Source organism: Mugil cephalus, chromosome 20 (genome assembly GCF_022458985.1).
Source record: "Mugil cephalus isolate CIBA_MC_2020 chromosome 20, CIBA_Mcephalus_1.1, whole genome shotgun sequence".
In the NCBI taxonomy this organism is placed as follows: Eukaryota; Metazoa; Chordata; class Actinopteri; order Mugiliformes; family Mugilidae; genus Mugil; species Mugil cephalus.
Window position 1 is genome coordinate 19930276 of NC_061789.1, and position 27940 is coordinate 19958215.

General features: G+C 43.6%; 1 protein-coding gene across 1 annotated transcript; it reads left to right on the forward strand.

Moving 5' to 3' along the window:
* Nucleotides 1–473: 473 nt before the first annotated feature.
* ppfia3 (PTPRF interacting protein alpha 3) lies at nucleotides 474–27932 on the forward strand. The gene is made up of 31 exons (XM_047571342.1): nucleotides 474–795; nucleotides 1785–2451; nucleotides 7755–7856; nucleotides 8042–8281; nucleotides 8364–8423; nucleotides 9257–9385; nucleotides 9517–9609; nucleotides 10145–10197; nucleotides 10312–10405; nucleotides 10587–10721; nucleotides 11438–11521; nucleotides 11811–11942; nucleotides 13878–13940; nucleotides 14023–14102; nucleotides 14636–14804; nucleotides 15627–15820; nucleotides 17449–17686; nucleotides 18352–18485; nucleotides 18582–18736; nucleotides 18889–18988; nucleotides 19063–19144; nucleotides 19232–19432; nucleotides 20441–20506; nucleotides 20969–20995; nucleotides 21173–21348; nucleotides 21642–21739; nucleotides 23397–23572; nucleotides 24380–24448; nucleotides 24543–24705; nucleotides 25230–25291; nucleotides 25571–27932. Exons 2-30 carry the CDS (start codon nucleotides 2104–2106, stop codon nucleotides 25280–25282), a joined length of 3714 nt encoding a protein of 1237 aa, XP_047427298.1. The 5' UTR covers nucleotides 474–795; nucleotides 1785–2103; the 3' UTR covers nucleotides 25283–25291; nucleotides 25571–27932.
* The last annotated feature ends 8 nt before the right edge of the window (nucleotides 27933–27940 follow it).

The following is a 27940-nucleotide window of genomic DNA, read 5'->3' on the forward strand; positions in this document are numbered from 1 at the left end:
TATCACGATATTATATCATGATATTGGGAGATTGTATACAAACATCATCATCGTGAGTTCAGTGTGTCTCATTTAAAGTTGTCTGAACTGTTTTAGAAACTCTAAAATATCAAACTCTAAAATGTTCTAGAATACAAATAGATTCATGTAACAAAATTGTCATTATTGACCCTACCGAGTGTTCCTATCGTACGTATCTTGTGTCATGAGGTGGGGTGGAGATGATATAACTATACACTGTTTGATGGTTTAACACAACAGAGATGTATTGCATTTTATAAATTACATGTCTTAGGTTAATCTGCAAAACAACCAGTGCCTGTATTATTTATTTATTTATTTTTTAAATAAGCATAGAAGCATCATGTGCACACATACTGTATCTAGGAAGAATAGGGAGTTTATTTGTTAAACGCAATGAAACCTGAACCAAAACCCAAAAGGTACAAACACATTGAAAGGTGATAGTCAAACGTTTTAAAAGTGAATAAGTTCTTGTGCATACGGTTATTCTGTCCAATTAGAATAAGAACTACTCTAGAAAATGGACCAGCTCCTCCTGACTTATTTTATTGTGAAAGTCACCGGAGGCCGCCAGCGCTTCTTGCGTGCGGCTCGATGCAGCAGCTGATCCGTAGCGTCGCTCCCACAGCAGAGAGGGAGGGAGGGGATGGAGCAGGCTGGTAACCGGGCTGTAACGGGGATAACCTGCAGCCTCCGTCTCTCAGATGCTCTGATGGAGTGAACCGGGCAACGATGCGCGCTTATTTCCTTTCTCTGTCGATCATGGAAAGGGTAAGACACACGGATTGCTCGGTGGAAGCCACGCCGATGTGCGGCACACACGTCTATCCATCCAGCTGTTTTTATGGGTGGAGGGGAGAGGGGTGGGGGGAGCAGGGTGGCGTGCGGGGGGCAGTGGGGTGTTGATAGGAAATAGACGCCTTGCAGAATAAATCCAAACTGGTGCACCGTTTTGCGGAATTTAATTGGATTATGCCATTAAAAAATAACCCAACCGTGTAACATCTTACGGTTAAATCTCGTTAATTAGGCCTACATCATTCACAGGATGATTGGCACCTCCCACCATGATGTGATAGCGGTGTGAGGCTATCCTGTGCAGCCTTTAAACGCACTGAAACAGGCTGCTTCCCCACCATTTAGCCAATTTATTGTCTTAAGACACCGATTCGTGTCATGTCCCACGGCCATGAGGATGTAAAAGCCCTCGGAATCGGCTTGAATATTTTCACAGATGGGTTCCGGATCCGTAGAAAAGAAGCCCGTTTCTTCCTGGATACAGCGCGTAATTACAATTCATGATGACACCCTTTTTCCCCCCACATAAATGTAAGAAACAGCGCCGCATCCTTTCTTCCTTCCTACGGGCCTGATAATTGTTCTGTGTTTGCGGCGTTTTGTGGATAAAAGCTGCCATTCACGACTCATTTCCGTATATCATGCGCATTCATTATTACCATTGCGAGTATGGACGCTCAGATGCATGGAGACACGCACAGATGGATGAATTAGTCCGGGGCATCGCGATGCAAGTCAGAATCCTGCTGCTGCTGCTGCTGCTGCTGCTGGATTAGAAATGTTTTTTTCTTTCTTTAAAGAAAAAAAGAAGGTGCATGTGCTGTGCGTGAAATGGATCCATAAGAGTCCAGATATGAGACATATCATCCAACACAGACACTGTGCGCTCTCCATCTATTTGATTCACCTCCTCCTGTCAAATCCCGTCACACATAACTGACGCTTTCCTCTTCTCCTTCCAGGTTCATCTCACGTCTCAGTGAAGCCTGGGCCGGGGGGTCAGAGGTCGTCCTCCAAACCTGCACTTCTCCCTCTCACCCCTGCACCCTACCTCACCCCCTTCCCCACCAGTCACCCCACACTGTTTCCACCCCCAAACACAGGAGCTGCTATTTTAGCTCCGTCCCTCCTCACTTTTCTTTCACTGCCCATCTCCTCCTGCACAGAAGACCCCCAACAAACGAAGTAACTGTTTCATGACGAGAGCCAGTCAGCCGTCCGCCAGGCACTAAGTGTCCCAGTCATCTTCTCAGATAACACCTCTCACACCCAGGCCTCAAGATGATGTGCGAGGTGATGCCCACCATCTCGGAGGACGGCCGCGGCGGAGGAGGAGGAGGCGGCTCGTCTTCCCCGGCTGGGGGCGGAGGAGGGATGGGCGGCGGGATGGGAGGCATCGGGGGATACGGCGGCCGGGACTCCCGCGGCGGTGGAGGCGGCGGAAGCGATGAAGGCGGGAGCACAGGCAACCTGGAGTCACTGATGGTGAACATGCTCACGGAGAGGGAGAGGCTGCTGGAGAGTCTGAGGGAGACGCAGGACAGTCTGGGGACGGCTCACCTGCGCCTTCGAGAGCTGGGCCACGAGAAGGAGTCCCTCCAGAGGCAGCTGTCCATCGCCCTGCCACAGGTACGACAGTCAGGAGGTGGAGCAAGAGCTGCTGGCCCACATGAAAGAGCTGCTTCAAAGAAACACCAGTTTTCCTGCACGTATTTCCTCTGCTACCTGTCAGTGTAAATGAACCAGGTCATACCTGTGTTTTCCTCATCAAGGTCAGATTGAAGGAGGCTTATGTAACTCCACAAAATATTCTATGTAACAGGCCCGAGCTGAGAAAATCAATCACGTCTGTAATTGCACAATCAGAGGCCCAAACAACAGCGCATCCAGATTCATGAAGACTCCGGCCACAAGCTGCGTGTCTGTATTCTACCGTTAGCTTGGTGGCCAAATGCATCATGGTACCAGAACTGCAACATTTACATCACCCCCTCCCATATTTGTGTTGCTCGACACAGATGCACAACTAAAAGGAGCACAACGTATGCAGGGAGCAGGAAGGAGACAGCCACATATAATGCTGGAATTCATACATCATAGCGGTTAGCTTTAGCTTGAAAGGTTTGGGAGGATATTCGGACACACATGTAGATATCAGTAAAATCTTATTGTGTGTTTTCCAAATGCTGATTCTACAAAATAGTAAATGGAAGTTGAGATGTCTACTACAAAAATAGGAAAACGAGAATGCTTACAATGAATGGACAGGTTCTATCTATCTATGCACGAATTACAAAGTCTTCCAGGTTACATAAAAAAAAAGCTGATTGGAAAAAAGACACTGAAATACCAATACAGCAATGAAAAACAATGCTATTACAAAAGTCTGCTTGCTGCTAAAGTAAACATTTATTATCAGTAGAAAGTAAAGTACCCGTGTATCAAAAGTACTCCTAGTGAAAATGGTTCCTTTCACAGTGTTGAATTATTGATGTGGACCTGTAAGCAGGACTTTAATGTTGTAGCCGGACCAGGTGGGGCCGAGTGGCTCATCTTTACTGCGCTGCCGGGCCGTTTAAACCACAGCAACGTGGAACAAGGGAATCATCCGTTTTGGTAGGTTTGGATCTGCTGAAAGAAATCAGACTTATTTCTCATCCAGTGTTATATGACACAGCCCAAATCAAACCAGGGAGTTCATGAATCAGTTGGTCGGACAAGCAGCAATCTGGATAAAAAGTCCAAATGTAAGCTTCTGAAATGCAAACATTAATCTTTTTTTATGAGTCTTCTGTGACAGAAAAAAATATTCTGTTTCTAACAATCAAACCCAAAACTTGACTATTTAATCAATAAATGTATGCTTCCTTATTCACTATATTCCGCTATGTATGCTTCCTTTTTCCCAATAATCCTGAAGCTACAGATACAAGATTTAACCCAAGAGAACTGATATTATGAACTAGTCACATGGTAAATGTACTATTTTATTATGAAAGTCTTCCAACTTGGCCCTAATTTACTTCAAGTAAAGTACATATACAATATAATATTTTGTTGAAAAACAAAATGTAGTTATTAGTGAGTCAGTTATAATGAAGATTTAGATTTTTTAGGTAAAATCCTCATATGTTCCTCATATATATATATATATATATATATATATATATAACTGGACTTGTAGAGTTAAAGACTTTTCGCCACTCATCCAAGCTTCTTCAGTTCTAAAAAGAAAAGCTTTTCAGCACGTGCAGACAGAATATATCTAAATAAATAGGTCTCGTGAAAAGTGAAAAATATTGAAAAGTAAATTAAATATGCCAATAATAAAAATTTGACATTAGCACGGACAGATGTCATTTCCAACCACAAAATATTTTGTTCATCCAGATGCCTTCAAAAGTCTTCAAGGAAAATACCTTCAAAGCAGCATTATAGATTGTTTCCAGTGTGACATTAAAACACACGAACTGTGGCTTCCCAAAACCTGGAGATGATGGCCAGACGTTACATTCACCCCTGTCGCACAGAAGCCAATATTATCCCTCATCCCAGCGCCCGAGAGCTAATCATGTTGTAATTCCACTCAGCATAGAAGGGCTCCATCTCTATTTTCAGGCAGGAATCGTTGTTGGATGCCTTGGGCCGCGGTGAAGCCTCGCTCATTGTTAGTGCCTATTATTCTCTGTCGCTACGCCTGAAATATCAAAATGAAATATAACAGATGTGGTGGTGCTGCTCGTTCTAACACGGAGCGACTGGACATTAAAGGGCCATATTACCACACTGAGAGGAGATCAATATGGCGCGCACATCTGCAGAAAACACACGCAGATAGAGGAGCACATGGATTGCTGCGATACGTTCTCCGGTAGATGAGTTCACTGGGTTCGTCTGTGTGTGTGTGTAGACGTTGCCAAGAGAGAAAAATAGGAGAGAGGGATGGAGAGAGCGACAGCATGGCACAGAGAGGGAAAAAACTGGTGATATGAAACACACAGAGACAAATCAAAGCCATTTGCATATTGCTGCATACTAATAAGGTGTCTTCTAGAGTCTGTTTTAGATGTTGTGTCTCATGATTGAAATGGATGAAGGGCCAGCAGTGAGAGACGAATTTGCATTTGACCAAAATGATGGTGACCAAAAGTCCGAGACAGGAAAGGGCCTGTGGTCCCTCACACCATCTTTTACATGAATTAATCCTGGAATTACGATATCCTTTGGGCCCTGAACGTGCCATCTGTACACAGCAATTTCCTCCCTCATCCTTCCTCTTCCATCTTTTTCAAAGAAGCCCTTTACGTCTGTCTCCTCTTCCCCTATTTCATCCCAGAGAGCACATCAGCTCAGGCGCTTGTTACAGACTGTACACGCTGTACTTTCTAAATGCGTTTGGGCTGGGAGAGGGTGTGAGGTGCGGCGCCTGTTTGCTGCCGTGTGGGTAAACTGATCACTGTTAACACAGGGCAAAGATAACAGCAGCGTGGCGCACGCATCACTGCCCCTTAATGGCTCGTTTGCATAAGCGTTTTTGAAAACACACATGACTGTGCGCACACGCGTTCGAGGGCGGGCACGCGCTCCGTGTCATGCGTGGATCACGCCACGATCACACAATCAGCACGTGGCGGTTACGCAGCGCTCCTAGTGTAAAGGTCGTGACTGCAGACAGACAGTTCAACTCAGCCCGAGTGAGTTGAGAACTTCACTCTCTTTGTTGATTTGTTGCCATGGATACCATTTAGTTAAACCAAAGGCAGCAGATTTTAATTGAAACTATCATGTAGCTAACCTCACAATTATACATAATTGGAGTAAATTACACAAAATCACAACAATTCAGTTGGACTGCTGTCAGTTGGAAATAGAAGACAGCGTTGGCCTAATTTCCAATACTCTTATGCTTGTTTAACCTCCAGCTTTTAATGACAGGCAACAGACAGGCATGCTTATTGTGCAATTAAATCAAATTCTGGTGCAACACGTGCAATAAATTTGGTTGTTAGATTTTATATCAGGCCCGCTTTGAGACTTCTGGACTCCTTGAGCACTGCGGTAGATGTGGTAAAGATTATGCTATAAGTGCTAGCAGGTTGTTTTTTTTTTTTTTTTAGTCACTTCTTTCCTCTTTCAGCCAAAAATGTAGCTGCATTTCTGTGAAAGTGTGCGCTTGTGTAAATGCATTGAACTTCTGGGGGGCCAGTTGTGTCTAATGAAATCAAGCTTTGTCAGATCGTTCTCCACATTTAATTGCATTGCGAGTCAACAAAAATTACTGGCAACAACCAACAACTGAAGCCAAAGTTCACGTTAAATCCTGCTGAGGCATTTCTAGTCAGGGTACTGTAGACTTCTTAGACTAGATTAGCTTGTTGTTTTCTTTCCTCTAGGCAACAGGAAGGCATCATAAGAGGATAAATCTACTAAAAAGTATTACAAACAGTATAGATATATACATATAGCTATGTGGTAGATATACTATATTTAGTGGAATGAAGCATTAACATGTTGTGTTATACGTTTTCTGGGAACCCTCACTACCATTAATTATTAATTTTATTAAATTAATTTTTAAAATGTGATACTGACTGACAAAACCAAATGTATGTCTGTTTTCTGGTAGGCTTAGAGGGCAAATCAACAGAGAATTCTGAAGCAGACATGGCGTGTTTAAGGAAAATGGCACTTATTTTTCTTGCATGTATTTGTGAACTCAGTGAAGTTAAATTAAGTGAGGTTTAATGTAGTTAATTGCAATGTTTCCATGGAAAATGTTGGCAGTAAACTTTGCCGTGTTATGTTTAGTTTTATTATTTTTCTGGGTGAAAAAAATGTCCACAGTAATTTCACTTGAGTTTGGTTAACATCATGACTCCAGATGTGTTGGTTTCAGTAGCTTTTTATCAGTGATACCTGGTAACATATATTTAAGTATGAACAGAGAAAATAAAAATGTTTTACGGAAAGTACAACTTAAATGACATGCACCCTGTTACCGATCCTGTCATTCAAAATCATAGACTGTATATAAATATGGACAACATAGTTTGGCCCGTCCACACTCCGGACTCACTTGTGTTTTCACTTTATTTAATACTGTGCTCTGCTCTGCCTCCACCAGTTACAAAGAAATGTTGGGTTATTCATTAATTTTTTCCACTCTCACAGTCCACAGCTTTGCGGTGAGAGTGGTTGGCATGGCAACTTGTTGTGATCACAATGTCACATCCTGTTCCTATAAATAACCCACCAAAACAAAACTTATCAGAAAATTAACGCTTGCGTATGCATCAGCATTATATTAGCTACCCAAATTTACAGAAACCATTCCTGAAAAAAAAATATTTGAGCATCTTTTTTTTTAGCCCAAGTCCCATCCCCTAACATGGAGTGGGTGGAGCTTCTGATCTATACCGCAACCAGCCACCAGGGGGAGCTCTACTTACTTTGGCTTCACTTTTGAGTAACTGTTCCATCTTTATTTACAGTCTATGGTCAAAACAAATGCTGTGATTGCCTTCCTCAGGCATCGTAACTTCAGCGCACATTACACTGAGACATTTACAGTCTGGTTTACTCCGCATTAACCAGCGGTTTTCATTTTACGTCAGTCAGTCTCTTGTAGTGCAGCAGCAGATTCTCGTATTGTGCAACTTTTAACAACCTTAATTCTGACTTATTTTTCGTTCAGTCACATACTAAAACCTATCAGCTAAGCTTTCCTAATGGAAATCTCTATTAATTTGTGGGAAACTGAGGCTCTAACACCTGGAAGATAAAGCACTGGCTGGTGGGAAAGAACAGGGCAAAAATAATCTGTCAGTGGAGTGGCCATAACAGTTTTGTGTGTGATCAGTGTGGATAAACTGCACTCATTACCTCATGCAGCAGCATCCAGTCAATAACAGCACCCTCTTGCGACCCTGCAGGAGTTTGCAGTGCTGACCAAAGAGCTGAACCTCTGCCGGGAACAGCTGCTGGAGAGAGAGGAGGAGATAGCCGAGCTGAAGGCCGAGAGAAACAACACACGAGTCAGTACACTCCTATGTCTGTTCAGCTTTACACTCTGGTTTGATTTTGGGTTCTTATTTGTTGCGAAAGTCTTCGCATGAGAAAATGTAATCATATCAGACAGCTCATAACACGTAGAGATGCACAGAGGCGCACTGTGGCTCATTGTGAGGTTTTATTGTAAATGAACCACATGTGTTTCCAGCTGCTGCTTGAACATCTGGAGTGCCTGGTGTCCCGCCACGAGCGCAGTCTGAGGATGACTGTGGTCAAGAGGCAGGCCCAGTCCCCAGCCGGGGTCTCCAGTGAGGTGGAGGTCCTAAAAGCCCTCAAGTCCTTGTTTGAGCACCATAAAGCGCTGGATGAGAAAGTGCGGGAAAGGCTACGGGTGGCTCTGGAGCGCGTGGCGGCCCTGGAGGAAGAGCTGCAGTCTTCCTCTCAGGAGGTGAGACCTTGCTTGTGTTTCTGCAAGTTAGTGGTCGAATCAACTCAGAGTCTCTAATGATCGTCTCCTGTAATATTTTTAGGTTCTGTCTTTACGGGAGCAAATCAAACGACGACAGCAAGGACTAGACAACGGCAAAGAGGTGATCGAGTGCACTTTATTTGCGTTTCTTAAAAAAAAAACGTGAAAAACAGTCACATTTGTCCAGCAGCAGTGGTATAAGCTGTACAGTGTCACTTTAAAAAGCTGCTTCTGTTTTAAAATTTATCATGATGCGTCTGAAGAGAGAGACACAAGCTACAGCTGAGGCTGATGGGGATGCCATTTAGATTTACAGGTGTTTAGTTATAAACTGAAGTAAAGATAAAGTGCCCGTACCAAATTCTTTCTCAGTTCTGACACTTTTTACTCAAAACCAATTACATTTAATTCAACTATCCCCAATAACCCAGTGATCTTCTACTGAAGTGTTAAATCCAAACTGCTTATAATTCTGTCCTCAATCAGCGACTGGAGTGCTGATCAGGTTCCGCTGATTGCCAGAAGCTATTGCGGTTGTTGCAACAGTCTACAATATATTCTGAGATCAGTCTTGTTGCCATATGGCTTCCAGCCATCAGTGACAGGACTGATGCTCGCTCCTCCTGAGCAGGATTCCAGTCATTCAGTAGGAAACAAGTTATCTTCAAGTTTTATGGGCTGCATTGACATTAAGGGATACTTCCCGCAATCAGCGAGAGTACACAGAGTCTCTGTTACGTTCGTTCACCTGACATAATCCTTTCTGCTGGAATTTTCCATCAGTTATGTTTGTTGTTCATTGTTCATTTGTGGGAAAACAGTGAATTATCCATCCTTTATTGGATAAAATCCAGTGCCTGCAAATGATCTGTAACTGGCAACCCCTGGAGATTTAGTGACACCGAGTAGAACTTTATCACTTCTTTATTAATGCAAATGAATATTTTCATCCAGCGGCTTCCCAACGGGCCGTCCTCCATCTTGGACGACGGAGACATTGACAGGCAGAGAGAGGGCGAGATAGAGCGGCAGAGGTCGGAGCTGGGGCAGCTGAAAGAGAGACTGGCCCTCATGTGCAGACAGGTACTCGGCTCAGAGACGCTCGTATGGTCTAATGCTTTCACCAAAACAAACAAACGGAACCTCGCAAGATGCTATAACGGACACAGAACGGTGCGCGCTCGCTCAACCTTGTATCCCGCACTTGCTGTCAGGTTGGGGAGATTGAGGAGCAGCTGACGTCCGCCAGGAGGGAGCTGACCCGATCAGAGGAGGCCAACCAGAAACTACAGAGAGACGTGAAAGAGGTGAGACTCACCGGGGTGTGGAGCTGACAATAAACTCACCCATGCTTTGCTATGGTAACAGTGCCATTTGCCTGCCTGATGTCAGCGGATGCTGCTGTTTGCAAAAGGGTTGTAACCATGGTGGCATTTTTTAGTTATTCAACAGTCAGTACGCTGGCAGCCGACTGAAAGGCAAGTGGTGTTTAGGTTTAGGTATAAACCAGTTAACTCGGTGGACCTTTTCAAACCCTGTGCTAACAGCTTCTTGTCATTTGTTCACTCTTTTATCCTCACACGTCCCCCATCCCCCCCTCCCCTCCCCTTGGACTTGTGCAACTGCATAAGTGGGTGCTTCTGAAATCTGTCAACAGCAACTATTAACCGCTTATTATCATTCTTCAGCTAACAGCAGTTCAAACCCAGTCAGTTCGGTTTGGACAACACCTACTTGTAAACTTAACATTTGCCCTCTCCTGCTTTCTCTGTCTGGTCCTCTTTGTTTATGCTTCACAATCTTAACATAGAGCTTTTTTTTTTTTTTTTTTAATTCTCCCAGGCGCTATGTCAAAGAGAAGACATGGAGGAGAGAATCACCACATTAGAGCGCAGGTTTGTGTTTAAAAAAAATAAAAATAAAAAATTCCCTTGAACTCTCACAAGTTGCTTTTTTCCTAAACGTTTTCCTCTCACTGCTCTGTCTGCTGTGTTTGTTCTGGTTTGCAGGTACCTGAGCGCCCAGAGGGAGGCAACGTCTCTCCATGACATAAAAGATAAACTGGAAAACGAGTTGGCCAGCAAGGAGTCTCTCTACAGACAGGTGGGAAAACCCTCTTCCCTTTTATGTGTGTCCACGTTTCCGCTGTTGATTGGCAGCTTGGCCACGTTGCACGTTGGCACAGAGGGCGCACCATCAACGCGTTTTCTTTTCCCCTGGTGCCTTTAATCGCGTCTGCTGCCCTCGGCAATCTTCGTGCTTCACCTTGGCTCTGTTCCTGCAGAGCGAAGAGAAGAACCGGCAGCTCCAGGAGCGTCTGGACGATGCGAAGCAGAAGCTGCAGCAAACCTTGCAGAGGGCCGAGACGCTGCCGGAGATCGAAGCACAGCTCGCCCAGAGAGTGGCAGCACTGAACAAGGTGTGTATGAGCATTTGTCTGCAACCTTACCTCCACTGATGATGCATTTTTGAGTTATCGGGTTTGGAAAAGTGTCACAGACACCTTGTGTTTTTGCCCCATTCAGTATTATATTATGAAGCAAAAATAGCAGCGTTAGGCACACAAGACTGCATGTGTGGGGGGGGGGCTTACAGACAAGTGCAAGCACGAACATATACATGTGACTGAGTTTGTGCGCATTCGTGCATGAATGAAATGAAACAAGATGTGTCACATGACAGATGAGCACCAAATATTAAATTAAACTGTGCCAGCAATTCTTAATCAAACAGATCTTTTAGCTGAAAGTCATCTCAGGGTATCGTGTCACCACAGCTATTTGATCCTTGGGCGCTCAACACGTCAAGAGCTGTACGCCGCACATATTTTTCGTGACTGAGCGATCCAGTTGCCTATGTTAACCTCTAGCATTCCCGTAAACATTCGTCAAACCTCTTAAATGGAGTATGCAAATGGAGTTTCTTCTGACATGTTCAGGCAGGACGTCGTCTGCGGAACGATAAGATGAATGTGTTCTAAGTTATGCACAAACAAACTTTCCTGTTAGTCCGTTATCTGCACAGGCATGTAACTAATTGGTAGCCTTGGTCAACAAGCTGTTTCCTTTGTGTTAATTTGTATTAGTGTCTCAACACGGTTCACGCTCTAACCCCGCTTCCTCTGCAATCATCCAGGCGGAGGAGCGCCATGGTAACTTTGAGGAGCGACTGCGACAGATGGAGGCGCAACTGGAGGAGAAGAACCAGGAGCTCCAGAGAGTGAGTCATGCTTGCTTTTCCATCTCTCGTTCTTTTTCTGCGTTTTCATCCTCCCCCTCTTTCATGCCACTCCTTTTGTCAGGCTTTACCCGACACAAAGGCGCACTAATTTTCTAAACCCTCTATTTGACCGTGTACATTCAGATAGACATCTTTGTCTCTCGCCTTCAGTCAAGCAGAATGCTTGTTATTAACTCTCCTCCCACCCTCCCTTTTCAGCCTGCCTCTCCATTCTGACTTTTTTAATCTCTCCCCCCCCCTTTTCACCCCCCACCCCCCCACCCCTCAGGCGAGGCAGAGGGAAAGGATGAACGATGAACACAACAAACGTCTCTCCGACACGGTGGACAAGCTACTGTCTGAGTCCAACGAGCGGCTGCAGCTCCATCTGAAGGAAAGGATGGCCGCCTTGGAGGAAAAGGTGACCTGAATTCCAAGCACCACCTTTTCACAAACTGAACGTGTAAAACTGCAACACAAAATATCTCATCCTGAAGTAATATAAAAAAAAATTTGCCCAAATGTACTCTTGATGCTGGGCGTGTTCCTCCACGTCTGCCCTCCAGGAAGTGACCAATTTAAAGTTGAATAAATTCCCAAAATAGGCCGCAAAAACCAAGCCCATACCCTACCGTCCCATAGTATAGACGTGTCAACATTTTTTTTTTCACTTTTGTTGTTCCCCAAGCTCATAGTTTGTCTTATATTCTCTTCTCAAAATGTTACAATTTATGTTTTAACCCCTTTTATACAGTTGCACCTGCCCTTCTTTGCTTTCTTCACTGTCATTTCAATGACTGGAAGCCTTTTCTGAACAATCTGCATCACAAAAGGTCAAAAATGCTCCGCCTACAACCTTGCCTGCAATTATATTTCTTTTAAATGTTGGAGTGGGAGTAGCTCAGGAGGCAGAGCAGTCGTCCAGAAACCCAAAGGTTCGGTTGCGAGAGGCTGTAGGTGCGGATTGGCAGCCACGTTTCCGTCAGTCTGCCCCAGGGCGGCTGTGACTACTGAGGTAGTTTACCACCACCAGGGTGTGACTGTGTGAGCTGATGAATAATGCATTCAATGTAAAGCGTCTTTGAGTATTTAGAAAAGCGCTAAATAAAACCGATTAATCCGCTACAGACTCAACATGACATGGCGTATTTTCCCACGGGTTAACAGGTTAATATATCTTATTATCTTGAGACATCAGGATTATTTGTCATGAGAAAAATGACTCTTGTTCTCACTAATCAATATTTATTTAGAACTTGGAAATTAGTGTCTGGTCCGTTTGATCTCTTTTGATTCATGACTGTCAGACATGATTCATAACAGTTGAAATCCTGAAGTTCCCTTGACTCCTCTGTTGCACTGATCTGAACATTAGGGTTTGCCTTCAGGGCGCTCTGGCATGAAGAACTTCTGGTCTTGTAACATGGTTATATGGTTAATATTTTAACCAGAACAATGAACTGAGCACCTTTTTTGCCTAGCGGGCGCTAGGCTAAGTAAACGGTAAGGCACAAGTCCTGTTCTGTTGGTGGAAAAAGCTACCTCATCCAACCACCATAAACATGTTCAGTTTGTTGCTCTTTATACGACCTCAGTAGACTGAACAAACCACTTTTTATTTCTCGTGATAACAAGCGTCGTTATTATGTCATAAATTAATTCGTCATCGTGCGAAAATGGGCTTTGTCGATGAGTGACTGAACTTCGGGCCTGTTCAGACCATGTCTTAAGAAAAAACGGTCTAGCAATCTGATCATGTAAAAGACAGGTGTGAGAGATCAGATCTCTGACCACATTGGGAGGTTTTCTGGGTCACAGGTGCTCCTGCGTAAGTGGAGTTTTGCCTCACACATTCAAAAAAAAAAAAAAAAAACCACGTGAACACTGAAAAATCACTATTGTCTTTATTTGCTGTACCTTTATTACCAGAGATTACGGTGCATATAGAAACTTTCAGGGTTGGAGTTATAATCTGAGTTTTGTTCAGGTCTAACTAACATCAGGGTGGAGATCAATAAATAATAACTTAATGTGTGTGTCAGAGTCATGACGCACACACCTAAAACAACACTGTTCTCAGTTCTGGATCACCAGTAGAGATCCATTAGAGAAAGAAGATGTTACAATATTCTTCTGTGCCCCAGATGATGTTGGGGTTTATTTGCAAACAGAACACAAAACTGAGATCAGATCTGGAGACATGTTAATGCCAACTCTGAACACACGTACCCTAAAGCTGGTCACATGTGATCAGAAAGCCCAGATCAGACCTTAATGCAAGGTCTGAACAGTTTGCACACATCTCAGTAGACTGTTCTCATTCTCCAATGATAAAGCTCCCCCTCTCTCTCTCCAGAACGCCTTGTCTGAGGAACTGTCTAACATGAAAAAACTCCAGGATGATCTACTGGCTAACAAGGTGACCACACCCCCAGGCCTAATTCTTCGTTAAAGCCATTCGACATATTTTCTCACCAACTCTCTATCTTTTCCTCTTCCAGGACCAGCTGATAGCGGAGCTGGAAAGGCTTCAGCTGGAGTTAGATCAGCTGCGAGCGAGGCCCGGGGGCTCTTACTCCAGGTTGGTGTCTTCCGTTCAGACATCAGCACCGCAGGAAGCGTCCGGCTCTAACTATTACTTTGAGCACCCCGCATGGCCTCGTCTGACTGTTAAGACGCTCACGTTGTGTATCTTATCTTGTCAAACATTGTGGATAAATCACTCCACGTTGGAGGTGTTTAACACTGTCAGCACTTATGGCACAGGGGGGAAACTGTGTTGATATACAGTATATACAGACTCACTGTGCAAACACATGCATGATCCAACACTGCTACTTCCCACTTTCTCATCTGCATGTCTCGATAGTGCCTTTAGTTGGCTCCTGTGGAGCTGTTAATGGAAATATGTTCGCCAGTTGTTTTGATATGTTTTTCTGTTTATATTTTTTTTTTCTGTCATATTTTTTTCTGCAGGTTTCAGTTTCTGGATTGACTATTGTGACGTGTTTAAATTCCTCACCTTGTCAGCCATGTGATTGTCTTTGTTAAACCTCCAAAGTCTTATTCACCCGGAAATCTTATCTCATAACATCTCTCCTTTTATCTGTTCAGTCGCTCTCTCCCAGGTAGCGCTCTGGAGTTGAGGTATTCCCACGGGGGCGGGTCCCTCCCGACTGGCTCCACCACTCACCTGGATCCCTTTGGTAATGCGTCGGCTGGGGGCGTGGTCAGGCGAAGTCACCGGGCCCGTTGGAGCTCCGCCCGTGAGGATTCTAGCAAGGTGAGATTCAAGCATGCCGCAGGTAAAGGCTGAACGTTTGTCATGGTTTCTGCGCTGAAAAAAGAGAAAGAGAGAAAATGCGTTCTGATGTGATTACTTTTACTGATCTGTGGCATCATACCCATATATTTTTTTTTAGACTAACATGCATACTTTCAAGATAGTACTTTCACTTTAAATTATTTAAATTAATTTAATGTCATATGTAGAAAAGCATTACTATTTAGCATTAATTAAATAATAAATGCTTTTGCTTATTTACTGTAAGCTATTAAACAAAATCAAACACTTCAATTTTTGCAGGGTATCAAGTTTCTTATATGCTGATGATATCATCTTATTCTGGTTTTTATAGTGATGGGAACTACAAAAATATGGAAAATTATGTTTTCACCTTTGACTATCAAGATTTATTTTTAATTGAAATAATTGAAAAGAAAAGAAAAGATTTCCATACATTTACATCTTTTATACACAATACAGCTATGCCCTAAGATCACCATGGCAACATGATCACAGTAGTCACTGACTGTTAGCATGCTGATGCTAAGCAGGTCAAATATTTACCAGGTGTTTTCTTAGTTCAGCATGCTAACAGTAAGCAATAAACTTAGTAAATGTAAAGATGTGGAAAAGCTCTGCAGGTACATACTCACAAACCAAATTCTTAGACCAATTAAAATATTGTTCTGATCGTTTGGAGGTAGAATTTCAGTTCATCCTGTAGTTACTGACATATTTCAGTCTTAACCTAGTATGCGCTGCTGACATGTTAAATTCTAGATAGAAAGAAAGTTTTCTTTTCTGACTGTCTTTGTGCAGTACCCAGACTGGGAGAGCGGGGCTCTGCTGGGGACTGGGTTTGAGCCCGGCATGGACGTGGGCTGCTCCGACGACGAGGACGACGGAGAGCCTCGGTTTGGCTCTGAGCTTCTGTCCCCCAGTGGACAGACGGACGTGCAGACCCTGGCCATCATGCTGCAGGAACAGCTGGAGGCCATCAATAAGGAGATCAAGTAAGGAAAGGGTGGCAGCGCTGCACAGTTGGGAGGGAGGGAGCGGTTTGAGGGAGGTGAGAATGTGAGAAACACCTCCCTACATGCTACAGTCTGATACACACCAGCACATGCTGCAGCCTCAGAAATAAACACATCAACACCTCTCTGACACTGCTCAGAAAAAAAAACAAAAAAACATGGAGGGTAGTGAGAAATGATTATAAACTGTATGATATCACAAGATTACTCATCTATATACACTGCCTGGCCAAAAAAAAAAAAAAAAGTTCCACCTGGATTTAATTAAGCAAATAAGTACGAGCCTCCTATTGGATAATTACTGCATGGGTGATTATTATCTTTCAGCTGGGAACAAGTTATTTAAACTGATGAAATGAGTAGCTAAAACAAGGAAAGGCTTCAGTTCCCTAGGGAGCATAAAGATTGGACTCTGGAGCAGTGGAGGAAGGTGTCATGATGCACCCATCATGCCTAGTGTCTACTGTACCAGCCTGTGGGGACAGTGCTAGGATCTCGGGTAGCTGCAGATGGTCAGCTCTAGGTTCAGCCCAAAGAATGAGGTCAGCAGACTACCTGAGTATACTGGATGACCAGGTTATTCCATCCATGGATTTTTTCTTCCCTGATGGCACGGGTACATTCCAAGATGGCAATGTTAGGATTCATGGGGCTCAAATTGTCAAAGAGTGGTTCAGGGAGCATTAGGCATCATTTTCACACATGGACTGGCCACCACAGACGAAAACAAATCTTGTGACATTGCCGAAGCAGTGCCACAGGGAATGCTGCTGTAATCAAAGCTAAAGGCAGTCCAACCAAATATTACAGTGTGACCTTTTTTTGGGCAGGCAGTGTATTAGTTTGTACTGTTTTCTGCTGCAGGTGATCAATGTGGAGATCATTTGAGCTACTTCATTTACAGTTGGGCTGCTTAGTTTAGTTCAAATCTGCAGCTTTTTCCAAAGGTTAAACCTTGAGACAGATAATGGGAGAGGAAACAAGTCTGTATTTATTTTGTTTTCTGTACATTTGAATATTTTTATTTCTATGGGTCTCAGACCTAAAACAAATGTATCCTGAAGCGCAGAACCTGAAAAGCGTTGCTGGTTATAGATGCATGTTGGATCAGACGCGTTACTAAAACCGGTAACAATACTGGTCCAGATTGTCTCTATTTGTGCTCTTTGACAATGCAAGGCAGGTTTTATACAAATACAAAAGTTAATAACATGGTGATTATTAGTAGTGATTAATTTTGGACCATTTTCCAGATTTATATGATTTTACTAATTGCAGGGAGTTCTGGTAGATGATGGAAGTGATTCCATTCCTCATGTCTGTTTTAGAATCAGGGGAAAAGTATTATAGTTTTATATGGAATAAATAAAAACAAAGTGTAACATTTAAATCAGAGGGTTTTAGAGGCACTTGTAGGTAGATTTTCTCACAGAGCCAAGAGTACAGTCCCCCCTTTCTATCATACTATCATGAGAGTTGTATCAGTTTTCTCTGAAAGAATCTTTTTTCCCAGAACTATTCTTTGACGTCTGTGCTAACATGTACAAAGTTGAACTATGCGTCAGTAGAATGGTATGAATCACAATGTTGTCTGCATTAAAACCCAGATTGATCCAGGAGGAGAAGGAGAACACTGAGTTGCGAGCTGAGGAGATCGAGAGCCGGGTCAGTGTGGCTTTGGACAGTCCACCCATTCCTCCGTCCTCCCTGGGGAGAGACAGCACAGGACGGGGCTTCATCCCCTCGTCCATCACATCCTCCACCCTGGCCTCCCCCTCTCCCCCCAGCTCTGGACACTCCACCCCTCGTTTGCCCCACTCCCCAGCTCGTGAGACTGATAGACAGGTGCGGCTGGAATGTGTTTTTTTTTTTTTTTATCCCACCTTGGTATCAGTCTCCCTGTCTATGCAAACAGCTCCTCCAGACATTGAGTCATGTTGATAATGAAAAAGTAAATCACGCATAAAGAGTGAGGGAAGTTTCTTTAGCAGAATGTTAGATTGGGCAATGGTGGGATGAAGATTCCAGCATTTTAGAAGGAGAACTGGTGCAGTGAACCAAAAACAAGCTGTCAGTGGTGATTTCTGAAAGTGATAATGTTAATGTGGGAGTTCCAAATAGAATGGCAAGAATGGTACCAGTTAGGAAGCCAAAGAAAACATCTTAGCGCTATGAATGTGGAAGAAATGGAGTCTGGAACATAGTGTAGGGAATAGTCAGCTAAAAACCAAGAAACAACATTCAACAAATAGTTTTGATGTTAGACGGGAAAATAAGTAACAATAATAGTGCATAGCTTTTTCTTACCAGTTTTGAGTGGACTTAAATAGGGAGCCGTGGGTACGTTGGATTTGTTTGCCTTTGAAAGAGTCAGGTTGCATGTTTTCCCAGTCTCCGTTCTTTATGCTAAGCTAACTATCATTATAGCAGATGGCAGACCTGATGAATTACTTGTAAGTTTTATCGTTATCTTATTTCATACACATACTTTCATACACTACATATTTCAGAACAACAAAGACGATGATCGGTCCCTCGCTCTTCTTGACTCCACGCCTCCTCCAACTCCTCGTGCACTGCGATTGGACAGGATGACCCTCACCCATCCGGGGGCAATGCTCGATGACCCGCGAGAGTTTCGTAGGTGAGGCGGCCACACAGTTGATATTTGTAATGTAGTGCTCTTAGTGTAATTGTAATTGTAATTGTAACGCTTTTTACGCTCCTTTCTTTGCTTCAGTCTCTCAGCAGATGGAAGCAGCTCCAACAGCAGCCAAGATTCTCTCCACAAGTCCAGCAAGAAGAAAAGCATCAAGTCTTCCATCGGTCGGCTGTTTGGGAAGAAGGAGAAAGGAAGGATGGGCCAACCTGGTCGGGAGGGATCTGCTTCTCTTGGTGAACAGATGGGGGATAAGGGAGGGATAGTATATGTAGTAAAATAATCCACACTGTCATTTACACATGTTTGAGCTGCAGTGTCTCAGTAAGTCTACGTACCTATACATCTCTACTCTTTTTGACCGTTCACTTTATTGTGTGTATCCTAGCATCTACGCCTTCTGAAGACCTGGCTTCTGGAGACCCAATGGGAATGAATAAGACTGGAACTCTTGGTCCAGCAGATAAAGACCGCCGCAGCAAAAAGAAGTAAGCGCGCCTTCCATTTTTGATCTCTCATTCCATTTCACCAGATATCTTAAAGTCGTCTTTCTTTTTGCCAGACATGAGCTACTGGAGGAAGCATGTCGCCAAGGACTTCCCTTTGCATCCTGGGACGGACCTACTGTTGTGTCTTGGTTGGAGGTAGGAAATAATAATTACAGGAACAAAAAAAACAAACATCTTCACGTCATATCTTCTACATTACATCTCTTTCTTGCTTCACTCCAGCTGTGGGTGGGAATGCCAGCATGGTATGTCGCAGCCTGCCGTGCCAACGTGAAGAGCGGCGCCATCATGGCCAACCTGTCCGACACCGAAATCCAGAGGGAGATCGGCATCAGTAACCCGCTGCACCGCCTCAAACTGCGGCTGGCCATCCAGGAGATGGTGTCCCTCACCAGCCCGTCTGCCCCGGCCAGCACTCGCTCTGTGAGACTGCACATACATCGAACACACCTAAAAGAACCAGTGCTGTTCAAAAGAAATCCCAGTCTAGACGGCTCCCCTATAGGATTAAAGTTAAAGAAGCCTTTAATTGGATCAAGCTAAGACCTTAAATACCTTCATGTGTGCATTCAGGAAGTCATACTTATCCAGGCCCACAGTGTTCTCCATGCCAAGGTTAGACTTTTGCTGGTAATACACAAATGGTGCATTATTATTAGACACTCATGTCAAGCCAGATGTGCGAGATGGGCTCGAATGTTAATATAAATAAATAAAAACACTATGACAGCAGAATGTAGTCACAGTTTAGAAAGATAATTGAGGATTATAGTGGTCTGGGCCACTTATGTCCGTATTCCTTTAGTAGTGTGAAAACACGATGTGTAATGGTCTCATTTTTGCCTCATTGAGTTAAGTCACACATTTCCTCAGATCCAAATAAATGATTAATAACAGCCTGTGCATGATCTAGAGAGACCACCGAGATGCTTATAGAGGTGTGTTTTAATCCCAGATGTGAGCACACGTACTCAGGTCACACGTTGATACCATGTGTGGGGACAGACAAAACAGATGTTTAAAAATGTTGTAAAACTATGATCTCATTTTGTGTCCCTGTTGAAGTCATAAATGACTGAAAGCAGTCTGTTTTGGCGTTTGAACCAAATTCCAAAATTTCTTTTTTTCTGTTTTTTTACAATACTTTACTTGGCTTCAAAATGATTTGCAATAGGAATCACATTAATTAAAGGATGTAATGTGAGTAATGATCCTCTGATTAGTTCACAAAAACCGGTCATGCCTCTTGTTAACGGAAATCACCATGGCAATGAGAAAGCAGTCTGCCGTTGAGGCTGGCCGAGACCTCAGTGTGGCTTCTTATTGGCACAGCAAAAGATTTTTGCACAAGTCTCGCCTCAGAGCTTGAGGCAGTATCTGGTGTTTACTTTCTATCTCGTGACTATGCTTCTTTTGTTCACATGGTCGCAGTCGACCAGTAACGTGTGGATGACCCACGCGGAGATGGAGTCTCTGAATGCCGCCACCAAGCCTCCGGTTAGTGCCCCAGCTGTCCCGTGTCTGTCTGACAAACATCCCCTTATATGGTCATGATTATTTTACTCAGTTTTGAATAATGTTGAGTGTCTCGTCTGGTCTGAATCACGTTGATGAGTCTCTCCCCTTCCTCCTCTCTCTCTGTATTTTTATATTTCTCTCTGTATATGTCTGTCTTTCTGTGGGCCCAGGCCATAGTGTTGAGCATCTTCTTCTCTCCCCGTGGTTGCTGTTTCAGTGTGAACTGCTTCCGACTAATTACCCGTTCACTAACACACTGTTCCTCCCTTTTGTCCTCTTTTCCTGCTGCTGCTGTTGCTGCTCCCTCCACCTCTGCTTCCCCTCCATCATCTTATCCATCTGTCCACCCCGCTCTTGACCCCTGCTTCCCTTTCCCTCGCCACCTCCACATCACTCTTTCTGGCTCTGTCTCTCTCTCTGTCTCTTCTCTTGGCTCTCCAGGAGCTGAAAGAGTTCAGCTGGGATCAGGTAAGGATCAACTGCACCTTCTGAAAAGTCAGAATTAACACAACATGCCGCGCGTTTGTCAGTAATTTCATCTCTAGTGAGACTAACTGCAGTGAGTCATGAGCGTTGACTTGCACCAACATCAGATATTGAGCCAAGCATGAATCAGCGTCCATCATCTGTGGTTGTCCCCTCCAGATCCTGGCCTATGGCGATATGAATCATGAGTGGGTGGGAAACGACTGGCTGCCCAGCCTGGGTCTGCCACAGTATCGCAGCTATTTCATGGAGTCCCTGGTGGATGCCCGCATGTTGGACCACCTGACCAAGAAGGAGCTGAGAGGACAGCTCAAAATGGTGGACAGCTTCCACAGGTATTACTTATATAACTCCTTCGTTGCTTCTCGTGCCTACACTCACATTCCTTGCTGTTCACTCCCTGGATGTGACTCTACACTCCCCATGTGTGGTATGGGGAAATATGATAATAGCTGTTGTGACTGCTCAGGTGTGTGCCTCTAGGCTCTGTCTTCAGTTCACTTTTGAAGAACTTAAGGGGTCAAAGTAGTTTGATTGTTTATGCTTTCTCAGTACATGTGAGAGTGGAAACACGCCCTCGGTTAACCTGCCTGAACCCCTGACCCTCTGTAACTTTGCCCTCTCCCAGGGTCAGCATGCATTATGGCATCATGTGCCTGAAGCGTCTGAATTACGATCGTAAGGAGCTGGAGAGGAGGAGAGAAGAGAGCGTCCACCAGAACAAAGGTGATCTCTTGTTTCTCTGCCATTATCTCACCATTCATGCCGTAGGTTGTGAAGGTGGTATTGTGTGACCCTGCGCTCCTAACTAATTAGTCCATTCATGCAGTGTTATTGTCCTGTTCAAAGCATACCTTAGTGATTGATATATTTACCCTTGTGCTTAAGACCAGATCATTTATTTACAAATCATTGGTATCGATCTCTTTATGACCCAACTTTTCGTACTCATGTTATTTGTTGCGTTGTCTGTCAACAAACCTGCATGTTTCTACAATAACAGACTAGACGTCAGCTTCAGACACTACTTCAGAATGTGTTTTTTACACGTCCTGAGCCTCATGCATGTTATTATGATGTTTTGAACATTGAAAATAGTTGACTTATCCAGAGAGTGAGCTGTTGTTCTGGAATATCTACAAGTCTGCTCTACTTTTGACAATCCTCACATTTATGTTTGACATTTTAAGGTTCAAACCAATCGATCTTTGTAATGAACTGTCTGACAGAGAAATGATATGAAACAGAGCTGGCGTCGACAAGGTTTCTAATAACTTGTATACGCTCAGTAATTTAGCCCTTTATACGACGTGTATTGTGATCAACGCTTTTTAGAACCCTACATGTATGAGAAGAGTTAAGCTTCACATAAACTGCACACTTAACTTGTGAACGTGTGGCTAACCTCGACACACGACTAAAACTTACCCGTTTGACTTTTGTATGTGTGTATATTTGGTCTTTGTTTGTATTATTTAGCTTATAGCACACACAGTATATAGTACAGAATCTTAGGTCTCTGATTAAAAGTTTGATTTCCATCCCCCGACTAGTTATATTAGTCAATATATGGCAGGACAGTTGGACTTCTTGCAGCTGAACTTTGTTTGAAATGTCTAAATCCGATCTACTCTACTCTAATCAGCACCCTTCATACAAAATATTCAGCCTGGAGATCTTTTTCTGCATGTAGGACTATATTTACAAGTAATATAAATCATTTATTTATTTAAGATTTTAATTGGACATGCAGAGAACACAGAAGCATATTTGCATTATTAAATGATTAGTAGAGGAAACTGCATTTAACAAAGTCTCTTCAAAGTAAGCAGACATAAAGGTTTTTACATCAGCTTTAGCTTGTAAACTAGAGTCAGGTAACTTAATAATGGCAAACTAAAAAAAGTTTCCTTTGATTTCTAACGTTTCCCTACATTCCTGGGAGATGTTCAGACCACCCATTGTTTATTGCTTTTTCCTCGTTCATTCTTAGAACGAGATTATAAGCCGCAGCTTTCTGGTTTGGCTGGATAATGGTTACATGAATGTCAACACATTCGGTCATTAAACAAACCCCAAACTCTTGCTCTCCCTCCGCTCGGCCTTAACGATGCACATGTTGCCCATTTACAATCGGTTCGTCTTGACTCTCTCCTCAGAAGTAGTAAACTGTTCGGTAAATTGGCAAATTTTAGGATTTCCTGATGATAAACTGAAACTGTGTCGTCCGTCTAAACAGTGCTTTGTGATTATGTGTCCAGCTTTTAATATGGGAAGTGACCACAGCATTAACAAAGCTCATGAAAGCAGCAGTCAGTCTTGGGGTTTCCCAGATGAATGCCTCCTCTCTCTCCCTTCACCATCTCCCTTTTTTTTCACCCAGATGTGATGGTGTGGTCCAATGAACGTGTGATGTGCTGGGTGCAGACTATTGGTCTGAAGGAGTACGCTGACAACCTCCGCGAGAGTGGCGTGCACGGGGCTCTGCTGGCTTTAGACGACACGTTTGACTACACCGACCTGGCCCTGCTGCTGCAGATCCCCAATCAGAACACACAGGTAATAGGCTGCTGGTCAGTGGTCCATTTCTGCTTGTGACAAACAAATAGTGCTGCAGTAGAACAGGACAACAGAACATTTTACTAAAAGATCCACTCCAAGGCAGAAGACCACCAGTTTTTGACCACCACCAGCAAAATGACTCCCAATGAGTCCTAGCTGACTAAAAATGTGGGAAGAAGGTTTCACATTTCTACATCACACCGAGACAACAAATTGAGATTTGAAGTGTAGGCCAAGACTTTTACCAGATGAATTCCCTCTAGTAACAATAATTTCATCTTAATAGCATTTCATTTACTTAGCATGAAGCTCTGGATTTTGTCAGATCTAATAATGGTGACAGTATTAACACAACAGTCAAAAATTCTTCTTCATTTTCTGTGCCAGCCCAGCACAGAAGTTGTGCCGGCTTCACGCTTGTAACATTTTTGTGTTGGAAAGTTCGTCTGGGGTTGCTCCGTTATGCCCTGCTGAACGTCTGCTGGACCAGTCAGATTACTTGGGTGGGCTTTATGCAGTGATGGACAGAAGAGTAGCATGACATCTGAGCGCTGTGGAGTTGAATGTGTTTACAACAGAAGTCCTGATTGCGCACCATACTGAAATCCCAATGGTGTGTTACCAGACTGATATTCTGATAACAATTCAGTGTTTCTCCACTAGGCTACTTCAGGAAAAAAGTCTTTACAACATACAGCAATCTGCTTTAAAGCGGGCGTGATATTCAAAACACGACCTTATAAATGCAAGCACGAGCATGTGTCAGAACTAATCTCAAAGCCCGACATCACGTCTCTCCTGCAGGCCAGACAGCTCCTGGAGCAAGAGTACAACTCCCTCATCTCCATGGGAACTGAGAGACGACCTGATGAGGTCAGCATGTTAATCTTTTTGGGAAAAAAGCAAAATGCACATGTGACACGCGGAGTCATCTTTTAATTCATGCCCTCTCTGTCACATCTGGCAGGATGGAACTAAGACGTTCACCCGCTCACCCTCCTGGAGGAAGATGTTTAGGGAGAAAGACCTACGGGGTGTGACCTCTGACTCCGCCGAGACCCTGCCTGCTAACTTCCGTGCCTCAGCCATCTCCACGCCCTCGGTTACCCTGAGAAAAGTTCAGAGTGATGGTGAGTGCGAGCCTCGACCTATGACACCTTTGCTCTCATATTCACATTGTTCAGCTCCTCTGAGCCCTCAAGGTGCTTCTCAATTTAGACGATATGTGAAAACCCTGTTACTCTATACGCCATTGCTCACAGGTAGAGCATGACAGGAATCAAGGCAAAAGGTTGATTGTCCCCAAGTTACACAGCAAATTCTGGTCAGTTGCTCTTAATAAATGAGCCATGTGTTAATGTCTCGGGAAATGAGCCTTGAACAAAAATATTTGTCTTCATCCAGCGTACAGTATGTACACTGCAAATACAGAGACCGAAATCGCATGCACAGACCAGTTGGCTGTTTTCCTGCTAAGCCACTATTAGTTTGCCAGTGGAATTTTCTATTTCCTCCAACTGACAATAACAAGGAACAGACTCTTCAAAGCGTAGAGGAAGACTATTATTCCCCATTCCACTTCTTAATGGGAATGCCTCTGGAAGGTCAGCGCTGTTACGATAATAACCCCGTCTGTGCCTGTCTCCCAACACAGCCAGCTCTGGTGCCCGGGGTGAATCTGCCTCAGTGAGGACGTACTCCTGTTGAGGGGCTGAGGTGAGAACTGTGCGCCACATTAATTAAAGTGTCTGGTAGCGCTTCTTTTCCATGTGAGACAGTTTCTATGAGCTTCAGAGATGACTTGCACGTGTGCCAAGCGCTTTTCTTTGAACCTCGTTTTATGTTCTTGTTTGTTGTAGCGAATTGGTGTGAGCTCAGTTTCGAGTTTTTTTAGTAGCTCCTCTAAACAGGGGTTTGGGTTGGTGGTGATTTAAACTCAGTCGAGTTTAGGCCACTGAAGCAGTGATGTGGCAGTAATGCTGTTTCTCTCCTCAGGGCACTGACAGGATTGGGACTAGAGGACCCTCTCGCTCATCCACGGAGAAAGAAGCAATGAATATAACCATTTAAAATAAAAAATAAATCTATCAGTCTGACCATTCTGCAATAACGGAAGCAAAGGAAATTAACACGAAGATTGTATGAATGTATTTTCTGATCAGAACAGGAAGGTTGAATGGGTTCAGCTGGTTGTCTCTCTCTTCTTGTTGTTCTGCCTTTGCTCTTCCTCCGTCAGTGTGACTGCTGCGAGGTGAATAAAGGACAACACCGGTGTTGGTTTGGTCGGTGCCGGTCGTGCAGGTTTCTCCCCTCTTCATTCCTGCCGGTGCCTGCACAGTCAGCGGAGTTGGCAATATCAGGGCTCACTTTCCTCCCTTCAGAGGATACCACTCGCTGCCATTTATTGTCTTACAGTTTGAAAACAGCTAAACATGTCGCCTTACAGCTGCTGCTCAACAACAGGTGTTTTTAAAGTTTGGATTTTAAAACCAAGCGGACAGACATGTAGTGATAAAACACCGGTGTTCTCCTTTCTGCTAAAGAGCTGGCTGGTGTCCAGTGTCAGCCATTGTGGTTCTATTGTTGGCTTCTATGGTCCTGTCAGGGGGTGTCTGAGTGTACCCAATTGGTCAGGACGGTGTAGTAAAACATGTCTGAATTCAGACCACCATTTATGCTTTGTCTGTTGGCACCTTGAAAGCTGATAGGCTGAGTAAATCTCTTTTGAAGGGAGCCCATTATACAGATCAAAGGAGCGGTGTCAGATGGGACAGGGTGGAGCGAGGCCACAGAGGCATTGTGTTCGGAGATTTCATGATGTCCGTGGAAGGAAATCAATTAAGTTACGGTTGGTACCACTTTCTAAAAAGGCCATCTTTACAAGGGGCTTATAACTAAAGGCTTTTTAACATTCAGTTTACTTAGCCGGACGGGTCACGCAGTCACATCGGTGTCTATTAACAGTTCCGTGCTTATAGTTTGAAGGAATAGTCCCGGCTTTTAGATTCAGTGGTGTGAGAAATAGAAATGAGAGATGGGAGGCTTTAATTAAAGAAGGCTGCAGTGCTGTAGGAGACAGCCTTAAACTTGGTCCACATACACAAAAGTTCTATATAAGCAACCATTTAAAACCTGCTGTATCGTTATTCATTCACCTGGTTGTCAAAGATCATTCCTTCAAAGGAACACACAATTTGATCACGGAACAGTTTCAGTAGCTTCTTCTACTGCTCATAAATACGTATTAACATTTATATCTGCAGGCTTGGTAGCTTAGTGTAAGTTACTGGATGTCATTAAAAATAAACCATTTAATCAGTGGTTTCATTTAATAATTTAATTCATGCTTTTTGTCAGGCTTCCTGGACTGACTCACCTTTCTTGTGAATAAGTGGTCTATCAATTATTGTTAATAAACAGCACACAGCATTAACTCCAGGTTATAAGCCCTCCATGAACTACGTCTAACCAGAAAGTGGTACCGTGGTTTGAAATGCGTTAAGGAAGGTGTGTCACGGAAGCCAGACTCCTCACTAGACACACACAGCGTCATCATGCAGTTTACGACTCGCTGACTTGTAATCATCAGCTCAGGGTCTTGGGTAATCCTGATGATGAGAGAGGCGTCAGAGAGACAAGACAGCAACTCAGAGGGAGATGGAACGAAAAAAAAACAACAACAAAAAGGGATGGACAGAAGCCGGTCATTTTTACTGCACACACAAGCCATAACAGAAACTAAGAGCTCTCTGGGGGTGGGGGGGAGGGGCACGGGGGCGAGACCAGAGAGAGAGGGGCAGGAAGAGAGGGCGAGCCCGAGGACGTCCAGGAAACAAAAACCTTTAGCCTCTGTGTTTACGATGCATGTCAAATAAAACGACAATGACCTAAAAACATTTTTTTGGTAGTGAAAATGATATGAGGTGTCGTTAAAAAAAATATATATCTGTATGATAAACCTACAGGGGTGGGAGCCTGGGGATCAATTTGTAAAATGTGTGTATTTTTTTCAGTTGTATTTTTTATTTTTTACGATAACTATTTATTTTCTTTAGGTATGTATTGGACAAATGTATGTACATGTTCCGTTCCTTCTCAACTTCATTTGAATCTAGTTTTAAAAGTAAATATGAAAAATGGTCATTCAAATACGCTACTGTATGTGTACATTTTGAGAACAAATTGTGCAATGATTTAACAGATTTCCATGATTAAAAGTGATAGTAAAACAAACTGAAAATATCATCTGGAAAATAAAGAAATATGATGATGATGATGATGATGATGGTGATTATGGTGATGTAAAAGAAGAAAAAAAAAATAAAGCGATCCAGGTGGATCTGCTGATCATCGCAAACTTCCCCT

Bases quoted from the DNA above. Each gene is read 5' to 3' on its own strand.
- ppfia3 (XM_047571342.1), top strand. From the start codon at position 2,104: ATGATGTGCGAGGTGATGCCCACCATCTCGGAGGACGGCCGCGGCGGA. The intron at 9,386-9,516 runs GTACTCGGCTCA...ACTTGCTGTCAG, and splicing joins TGGCCCTCATGTGCAGACAG to GTTGGGGAGATTGAGGAGCA. The intron at 19,145-19,231 runs GTAGGAAATAAT...GCTTCACTCCAG, and splicing joins CTGTTGTGTCTTGGTTGGAG to CTGTGGGTGGGAATGCCAGC.